Source organism: Sorex fumeus, unplaced genomic scaffold (genome assembly GCF_029834395.1).
Source record: "Sorex fumeus unplaced genomic scaffold, SorFum_2.1 ptg000007l, whole genome shotgun sequence".
Lineage (NCBI taxonomy): Eukaryota > Metazoa > Chordata > Mammalia > Eulipotyphla > Soricidae > Sorex > Sorex fumeus.
The window spans coordinates 6,027,410-6,037,838 of record NW_026606064.1 but is presented as its reverse complement, the minus strand read 5'-3'; the positions used below and the strand labels follow the sequence as shown (position 1 = coordinate 6,037,838).

The following is a 10,429-nucleotide window of genomic DNA, read 5'->3' as shown; positions in this document are numbered from 1 at the left end:
ATCTCCAATCTCTCTCTCTCTCTCTCTCTCTCTCTCTCTCTCTCTCTCTCTCTCTCTCTCTCTCTCTCTCTCTTTCTCCTGTCTCTCTGCTGTCTCTGTCAACATCTCTCCTTTTGACTCTGACTCTCCTGTGCTTCTCACTCTCTGGATCCCCTCTGACTCTGTCTCTGAATCTCCTTCTTCTTCTCACTGTTGATTCCCTCTCGCTTCTGACTCTGACTCTCTCTGCTTCTTGCTCTCTCCTCCCCCTGGTTCTGGCTCTGACTGCTTCTAGCTCCAAGGACTCCCTGACTCTCCTCTGCTTTTTTCGAATCTTACAATCTTAGTTTATATAGCAATCATGTAGCGTGGGGATACAAAAATAGGGTTGAACATTAAAAAATCAACAAAGAGAGGTAAGGCCATTCCTCCAGGAGATTAACTCAAGAACAAGATTTCATCTAAGAATATTACTTAAGATTACTAGGAGATACACTCAAGGGTGGAATTTCATCCAGGGTGTGTTGCTTTCTTCTTTCCCTAGCTAGTAATCCACTAAAAGACATGTAGCAAATTTACTTCTAATATTTCTAGCAATGCCATTCTGTATGAGCACAGTAAGAGATATATCAAGCTTAAAGTTTGGTTCTTCCTGAGGACATCTCACTATATTCCAGATCACAGTCCTCAGGCCAGGTTAGTCTTCCTAACCTCAGCAGGGTCCTTATCCGGTTATCTCTTTTGGGTCATGACAGAGTTTGTCCATGACCATGATCTTAACTTATAGTTAAGTATTATGGCACTTGCCCTGGCCCATTTCGATGCCAGGGTAGTCCACAGCTTGCCCTGGGTCCATTCAGTTCCTTGTTGGGGTGTTTTGGGGTGCTAGGAACTAAGGACACCTGCGTCGAGAAAGCAGATGTCCAGGAGTAAATCTTATTTGGGGTCAATTAACTCCCAAGTTACAAAAGCATAATATTAACTGTCTTCCTGTGTCCATACAAAAAGGACATTGCTTTAAGGTAGACTATACAAAAGAGATAACTTACAATACAAGTTCAGTATCCTTAGAAGGATCTGAACTTACAAGTTAACAGAATCTGATTAGGGAAAACAGTGATTAGCTGATTATGGAGGAGAGCACAGAGAAGAATTTACAGTTAAGCAGTGGAATGGGAGTGACTCAGGAGCACTGTGATGGGTGTAACCCGATAAACCTAAGTTCCATGTGGCAAGGCTGAAAGGACAAACCAATATTATCCTACAATTTAGGTAGGGACCTCGAGCTGATTTGGATTTTGTGGATCCCAGCAGGCCTATTGCTATGTACTGTGCTTTACATAACAGCTTTGGAGAAGGAGGGGGTCCCTGGTTGCCTGCATAAACCAGTGTATGACTTCTGCTAAGATTACATATTTTAGCCTTTTTTGTTATGTGATTTCTATATTTGTATAACTCAAGATTTTTAATAGAGATTCCCTTTTATCTCTATTTTTAATAGAGATTCCCTTTTATTAGCCAGGCTAATTTATCTTAAAGGTCCTATCACACAAGGCTAATCCAGGAAATGTTAGGGAAGAACTGTGATTATAATGTGCCACTAAAATCTTTTTCCGCTTTTGGATAAGACATTCTTCTGATCAGGGATATCTTGCATCTGTAAATCTATTATTACAAGGCAAGGCCAACATGACAAGTAAACTGATGTCCTGATTCCAAAGAACTAATATATGGCTTTAAAGTCTCTCTTAATAACTTACTCTAGAAAACCATGAGTAAGTAATTCAGGCTGTCAACTCAAAATAGGTTCCTAACCCTATCACATTTGGATTTGTTCCTCAAGAAAAACTTTCTATCTAGCACTATTTTATGACTTAGTAATTGAATTTCCCCCGATCACACACAATTGTTTTTAAGAACATTCTGTTTTCCAGATTTCAAAAATCAAAGTAGCACAAAATAGAAAACACTACATGGATGGACACACTTGTGAGTTCCTATGACAATAAACTTATCTGATGTAACCTTGTCATTTTTATTGCAGGTATTGAAGGTCAGTGTGGCAGCTCTGTGTGTTTTCTGGAAAATCATGCAAAACCAAAGCTTTATCACTGAGTTTGTCCTTCTGGGAATTTCACAGAATCCAGATGTTCAAAAAATTGCATTTGTTATATTTCTGTTCGCCTACATTGCCACCATCTGTGGCAACCTGATGATTGTGGCAGCAATCGTCAGCAGTCCAACACTCCTAGGCTCCCCAATGTACTTCTTCCTCGTTTTTCTGTCTCTGCTGGATGCATGCCTCATCTCAGGTATTGCCCCCAAAATGCTCATAGACTGTCTCTCTGAGAAGAAAACCATCTCCTTTGGAGGTTGTATGATGCAGATTTTTGCTGCACACTTCTTTTCAGGGGCAGAGGTGATTGTTCTCACATCCATGGCCTATGACAGGTATGTGGCCATCTGCAAACCACTGCACTACACTTCTATCATGAACTCAAGGCTCTGTGGCACTTTGATTGTAGTAGCCTGGGCAGGGGGCTTTCTGCATTCCATCATACAAATTCTCTTTACTTTTCAACTCCCTTTCTGTGGCACCAATATCATTGATCACTTTATGTGTGACTTGTTTCAAGTCCTGAAGATTGCCTGCACTGATACTTATGCCTTTGCCATTATGGTGGTGGCCAACAGTGGATTCTTCTGCATCCTGATTTTCTCCATGTTGCTTGTGTCCTATGCAGTCATCTTATTCTCCCTGAGAAACCACAGCGCTGAAGGAAAAAGGAAAGCCCTCTCCACCTGTGGATCTCATTTTACTGTTGTGGTTTTGTTCTTTATTCCATGTATATTTGAGTATGCACGGCCTCCAGTTTCTTTCTCCTTTGACAAAATAGTAGAGATATTCTGCACTATCCTAACTCCATTACTCAATCCTTTGATTTATGCTTTAAGAAATAAGGAGGTAAAAAATGCCATAAGCAGACTGTGCAGTAGGTTAATGATTGTTTCTGTTGAAAAATAAAGCCTTAATATTTGAAAAATAGGTAAATATAAATATATTATATTAGAGTGATCTCTGAGCACAAAGTGAGAAGTAAAATCTCAGCACTGTCAGGTATGTGTCTGCCCCCCCCCCCCATATACACACAGAAAGAAAAAGAAAATAAAAAAAATTAAAGTATTCTACAAAAAGTTGCCAATTGATTTTAAGGCATAAAATATTTTTGAAATGCCATTTAAAATTCTTACTGGAATTATAAAGCAACATTTGAGTTCTGAGACTTACAAAACTATCCTTTTCATGCACCACGTTTCCAATTTCTTTGCAGATGCATTAATTTTAGTTGTGCATGTTCTGTATTAACTGTAAATGATGAGCTTTATAGCCATGTGAATGAGTTTAATTTATACATAGAGATAAGGTAAGGTAAGGTAAAGGCCCTCCCGTTGATTGTCGATTTGCTCGAGCGGGCCCAGTAACGTCTCCATTGGAGACTTTGTTGTTACTGTGTCTGGCATATCGAATACTCTCGGTAGCTTGCCGGGCTCTCCGAGAGGGGCGGAGGAATCGAACTCAGGTCGGCCGCGTGTAAGGCGAACGCCCATAGAGATATTTTTACATATTTTTATCTCTCTGTCTATTTACTCATTATCTTTTTTGTTGTTATTGTTGAATCACCCTGTGCACAGTAACAAAGCCCTTCAGTTCAAGTTCGGTCGGTCATACAATGATCAATACCCGTCCCATCACCAGTGCACATTTTCCACCACCCAGTAAGTATACCCCACCCACCCACCTCCCACCTGTGTGGCAGATTTTCACTTTGCTTTCTCTCTCTCTCTCTCTCTCTCTCTCTCTCTCTCTCTCTCTCTCTCTCTCTCTCTTTCTCTCTCTCTCCCCCCCCCCCATTGATCACATTCAATTTTACGACAAAAGACCTACCTCTGTTATTTGGAATTTTTCCCAACATTCAGACCTAGCTGTTCATCAGGCTCTAAAAACTGCAGGACACCATGTCGCCGCCACAGAGGGGGACAGGCGAGGGATAGACACCCTTCCCCTCCCAGGGTGGCATAACACCATAGTTAAATACACTGTCCATATACATTTTGGTTGGGCATTATCTTTTGCTCAGATTTTCCCACCACCATTCAATCCTGATTTTCAGGGAGAAATGTTGGATGATTTACTTTCCATTGATCACTTTACATATAAGGAAATGTCGCACGGCTGCTTATGTGGCCGTGCGTTTTGGAAAAAAAAATGTCCTGGTACCTGCATGCCAGAACCATGCTTGTAGAAGCTCATGGTCACCGGGATTCCATCTGGAGAAGGTGAGATGGCAGCACCTACCCCATCTGGGACCTCCTGGTGATATTAGCTCTGTTTGGGGCCCAGAGCATTCTCCGGGAGCTGTGGGGACCTCCAGCCGATTTTCTTCTTTGTTGCTGTGTCCTGTAAGATGGCCTACTCATTATCTATGATGTGTTCAGATGTAAGTTTCTGCTACACAGAAATATTCAGAGTCAGATTGTATCTCCTATTTGTTGTGGTTTTATTTTATTTCATTTTTACTTGTTTATTTTTTATTGAATCACCGTGATATACAGTTACAAAACTTTCATGTTTGAGTTTAAGTCATACAATGATCAAACACCCATCCCTCTACCAGTGCATGTTCTTTACCACCAATTTCCCCAGTATTAACCCTCCTATCTAACTTTGCCCCTGTCTCCATGGCAGACAATTTCTCCCCATACTATCTCTCTGTTTTCGGCATTGGTTTGCAATATAGATACTGAGAGGCTATCACAGAGACTATGTGGTCCTTTATCTATTTTCAGCATACATCTCCCAACCTTAATTGACTTAGTGATCTCTTCTCTTTTCCAGCTGTCTTCTCCTCAAGCTCATGAGGCAGGCTTCCAACTATGGAGCAATATTCCTGGCCCTTGTCCTTGGGTGTCAGTCTCATATTACGTTATTTTATATTCCACAAATGAGTTCAATCATTCTATGTCTCTCCCTCTCTTTCTGACTCATTTCAATTTGCATGATACTCCCCATGTTCATTCACTTATAAGCAAATTTTGTGACATCATCTTTCCTAACTGCTGCATAGTATTTCCGGGTGTAGACGTACTAAAGTTTCTTTAACCAGTTGTCTGTTTTCGAGTACTTGGGTTGTTCTCAGATTCTGACTATTGTGAACAGTGCTGCAATGAACATACAGGCACAGATCACATTTCTGCTGTGCTTTTTTTCACTCTTTGGATATATTTCCAGAGGTGGTATTGTGAGGTGATATGGAAGCTCAATTTCTAGTTTTTGAAGGAATATCCTTATTGTTTTCCAAAAAGGCTGAACCAGTTGACATTCCCACCAACAGTGAAAGAGCATCCCTTTCTTCCAACACCCACACCAACACTGATTGCTTTTGTTCTTATTGCATTGATTTGCATCTCTGTGATGAACAGTGATGTGGAGCATTTTTTCATGTGCCGTTAGGCCATCAGTATTTTTTTTTTGAGGAAGCTTCTGTTTGTTCCTTCTCCCCATTTTTTTGATGAGGTTGGAGGTGTTTTCTTGTACAATTCTACTAGTGTCTTGTATCAGAATCACAATCACAGCCATCCTGTTATTCGTCAATTGCCTCGAGCAGTCCCCAGTAATGTCTCCCTTATCTTAGCTCTGAGACTTTTTAAAACAGTGCCATATTCAAGGCTCTTTCAGAGATAGGAGAATGAGACCCTTCATTGTTACTGGTATTTGGCATATTGGTACGCCACGGGGAGTTTGCCAGAATCTACCTTGTGGGCAGGTTACATTCAGTAGCCTGCCGGTTTGTCCAAAGTAGGAGTGAGATGGTAAGATGTCTTCCGCTGCCAGAGCCCTGCCTGGGACGGGGAGGAAAACTCGACCCGCTCCCCTCCAAGGGGCCCCGGTGAGGACAGCCAGGCATGGGGGCAGAAGACTCTGTGCTGTTCTCTTCCTGGAGCTGGGTTTTATAGTCTCTGAGTCTAGGCCGTTGATGGGATTACACGACGCCAGGGGGCCAGCTGGTGGGTGTGACCCCGGCCTACTGGAATTTGTAGGATCTGAGTGGAGGATGCTCAGCCCCGATCCAAGTAGGCTTGGAGATCTCAGCCCCGGGACCCGCGTGAATTTGTTCCTCTGCCTGTACGTTCATGTGTGCGGAGAGTGGTCTCAGCATGGTGGTGGCTGGTTCTGGAGGTCTTCGGCTGCTGGAGCCCTATTCGGGACGGGGAGGAAAACTCGACCCACTCCCCGCCAAGGGCCCCAGCGAGGACAGCAGGAGACTCTTGTATATCCTGAATATTAATCCCTTAGCAGATGGGTATTGGGTATTGGGTAAATGTTCTTTCACATATCTCGACTCTCTCTGTCTTTTGGTCAGTTTCTTTTGAAGTGCAGAAGCTTCGTAGTTTGATGTAGTCCTATTTGTTTATGTTTGTCTCCACTTGCTTGGTCAGTGGTGTTTCATGCTTAAATATGTCTTTAACTTCAATATCATTGAAGGTTCTGCCTACATTTTGCTCTATGAACCTTATGGATTTATGTCTGATATTGAGGTCCTTAATACACTTTTTTATTATTTTGCTTTCTGTACCATACCTGGCAATGCACAGGGGTTACTTCTGGCTCCATACTCAGGAATTACTCCTAGCAGTGCTTGGAGAACCATATTAGATGCTGGGAATTGAACCCAGTAGGGCCACATGCAAGTCAAATAACCTCCCTGCTGTGCTATCATTTCAGCCCCTCTTATCTCCATTATTATGGGGTTGTTAGTTTTGTGCTAAGGTTGAGTGAGCTCTATAAATCTTGGTACACTTGCTAGGGATTTGCAGTCACAGGTTTCCTGGTTCAGCTGGAGGCTAGACACATTTCCAAGTCTGTCATCTAGTGTTGAGGCTCACAGCTGTGTTGTGTGGGCACCTACTGTGCTGGGAAACTGGAGTGCCCAGTTACTCAATCTGACTGGCATCTATGAAGTCTATGAAGGTGCTTGCACATACTATATAGCAGTGCAAGACCTGGGTAGTATCAGTAGTCTAATGTTCCAAAGTCTGAATGACTGTTTTTAATGGCACATATTAAACTCTTCCACAGTTCAGTTGCATTTGAATACATGCACCAGCTAGATACACAAAGGTATGTGTCAGCATCAAATTTCCTTGACTTCAGAGTAGTTTTTAGGACTTAGTTCACTGTTTCTCTCTGCATTTTTCTGGGTGCCTGGCCTAGGTATTACTTGAACCACTGTTTACAGTCCAGGTTTCTGCACAGTTCCTCCTCAGACAGGTGGTCGTGAAATATAATTCAATGCAAGGTCCACATCAGATGTACTGATACTTCCCTGCAGTTTTTCTTTTGTCCCTACAAGAGTTGTCAGTATGGACTCTGCACTGTGAGGAAGAAGGACAAATGCTGAGTTTGTACATTTAAGAAATACTAAATTGCCTACTGTTTCTCCACTTCGAGCTTAGACTGTCACTCCCTCCAGCTTTCATGACCTCTGTTATTTGCAGAGGTACCTCTGCTTGTACCTCTTCTCAGCCTCCAACAATTGTGCACCTGGGCAAGGCTTGGTCTCAATAAGCCTCTATCTCACTATTCCATCTCCTTTTGGCAACGGGAACTTTAGTGTGGTCATGGGTGGACTTTAAGCCACATTCCATGGACAAAGATGACCACTGGTTTCCCATGTTCGGTGTCTGTCTCAATGAACCCTATGCAAAATTCTTTGTCTATTTTATAATTTTTCTTGTTTTCCTGTGTGCATGAAAATTATTGGTGCATGAAAATCATGTGGTTTCTAACAGATATTGTCTGTTGAGATATCAAAGAAATGTCAATATCCTTAAAAATTATTTTTTGTAGGAGTACTGCTATTTATTCAGCCAATGATGGGCTGATTGAATTGGGCATGAACTCCACCTTAATATTTTAATTTATTTTTTTCTTTTTATATTTATTTATTGAATCACTGTGGGAACAGTTACTAAGCTTTCAGGTTTAAGTCTCGGTCATGCAATGATCAAACAGCTTTCCCTTCACCAGTACTCATTTTTCACCACCAAGAACCCCAGTATACCCCCCTCCCACCCCTCCAAATGCCTCTGAGGCAGATGATTTCTACTTAACTCTTTTCTACATTGATTACATTCATTATTTCAATAAAAGATGCACCATTATTGTTTAGAATTTCCCCCCTAAAATTCAGAATTTATGAAAATGCATTATGAAATATTTTGTTTTTTATACCTGGTTATGAGAATCATATAATGTCATGCGTCCACGATTTTGGATTTCTGCAAAGAGCCAGATTATTACAAGATTGGTTGCTCTGTGTCTGGTGTTATGGCCGTGCCATAGAGCCGCACAAGGTGGGGAACTTTTGACCTTGGTTGGGCATGAAGGACGTGCTGGTAATTCCCCCCTTCCCATGAGACTGCAGTTGCCCCGTCACTGCCGGCTCATACCTGGCTTTCCTATAAGCTCTGAGGTAGCAGCCACCTTGCTGCCAAGGGTTAAAAAGGAGGAAGGGAGCAACACCCTTTCCCTCCTGGGGAGGCATGGCGCCATAGTTTAACGCATGATCCATTCACTTTTCTTCTGCAAGCTGTTGGGCTCTGGACTAAGTCCTTTTGCCTCTAGAGCCATGGTCAGGGCAGAAAGCCGTTTGTGGTGGGCAACTCATGACCTCAGAAGGGCATGAAGGACAAGCCAGTACCATCCCCCTTCCCATGAGACTGCAGTTGCCCCTTCACCACCAGTTCATACCTGGCTTTCCAGTAAGCTCTGAGGTGGCAGCTACCTTGCTTCCAGGTTGGAAAAAGGTAGGGTGTGAAGGATGAGCCAGTACCAACCCCCTTCCCATGAGACTGCAGTTGCCCGTCACTGCCACCTTGCTGCCAAGGGTTAAAAAGGAGGAAGGGAGCAACACCCTTTCCTTCCTGGGGAGGCATGGCGCCATAGTTTAACGCATGATCCATTCACTTTTCTGCCACAAGCTTCTGGGCTCTGGATTAAGTCCTTTTGCCTCTGGAGCTATGGCCGTGCCAGAGAACCTCTTGTGGGGGGCAATTCGTGACCTCGGTAGGGTGTGAAGGATGAGCCAGTACCAACCCCCTTCCCATGAGACTGCAGTTGCCCGTCACTGCCAGCTCATACCTGGCTTTCCAATAAGCTCTTAGCCAGTGGCCACCTCGTATGCAGTCCAGATGAATTTCTGCCAAAAGCCGCTGGGTTTCAAGATTTGTTTCTGAGTCTCCAGTATCATGGTCATTAATCAGCGTGATCAAGAGCCAGAGAGGCCGTTTGTAGGTGGCGACTCAGGGTTTCATTGGGATGGAGAGAAAGAGTCGGCTCCACCCCCATGTGGTGAGTCCTTTGTGTCTTATCACTGCAAACCTGACTGTCCAGTGCCTCCTGGAGGATGGTGGTCACCAGGCCACCAAGGGGAACAGGCCAAGGCACGAATCCTATTCCCACCTAGAGTGGCCCAGCGCCAGTAACCTACTGCAGGAATAGGACGCATTTCTGCCAAAAGCCTTTGGGTTCCGAGATTCGTTTCTGAGTCTCTGGGATCATGGCCGTTAAGCAGTTTGATCAGGAACCAGAGAGGCCATGCCTCCAATTATATAGCTGAGCCCGAGGTGGTTTGTGGGTGTGTCTCCCACATACCTAAGTTTTGGCTGTATACTTTCTTCGTAAACTATGCCCAAAGTTTTTGGGGTCTGGCCAAAGGCACAGTAGCAATTTTGGGGTATCTGAAAGTCTTATGTTGCCATCAGGTTGCTGATGCACTCATCTCACAGGTACAGATTGACCTGCTGGCAGCACCATACCACCGTAAAAATCACTTAATCACTTAATCACTTAACTTCCCGTTAGTCGTCGATTTGCTCGAGCGGGCACCAGTAACGTCTCCATTTGTCCCTGTTGCGTGCTAGTGTAGCCCAATGGCATCTGTTCGCTCTGGGAACATGAAGGGCCTCAAACCGATCGTTCATGTTATTGACGAAGAAGTCTGACCATCTGGAACGTGGGCGGCCACGCAGTCTTTTGACATCCCGTGGAATCCAGTCGGTAACAGCTCTAGTCCAGCGGTCGTCTTTAAATCTCATTACATGAAGAGCCCATCTGATTTTTGACACCTTGGAAAAGGAGACAGCGTCCCTGATTCTTGATCGTTGATGGAAGTCGGAACTCCTGATGCTTTCTCTCATTTGAGTGAAACGTGATATTCCAAGCATAGCTCTTTCTATTCTTCTTTGGGAGACCTGAATAGCGTTCTCATCTTGTTTGCGTAGGGCCCAGGTCTCTGAGGCATATGTTAATGCAGGAAGAACAGTGGAGTCAAAGAGATGTGCCTGGAGCTAGAGGTTCTTCGTCCTCTTAGCTATTTCTTCGATGTTC

The 10,429-nt window shown here is 43.6% G+C and overlaps 1 protein-coding gene across 1 annotated transcript; it reads left to right on the top strand.

The window, feature by feature from the left end:
- The first annotated feature begins 2,068 nt into the window (after positions 1-2,068).
- On the top strand, positions 2,069-3,004 carry LOC130042631 (olfactory receptor 4C15-like). Its single transcript, XM_056134776.1, has one exon. It carries the CDS (start codon positions 2,069-2,071, stop codon positions 3,002-3,004), a length of 936 nt encoding a protein of 311 aa, XP_055990751.1.
- Positions 3,005-10,429: the final 7,425 nt, after the last annotated feature.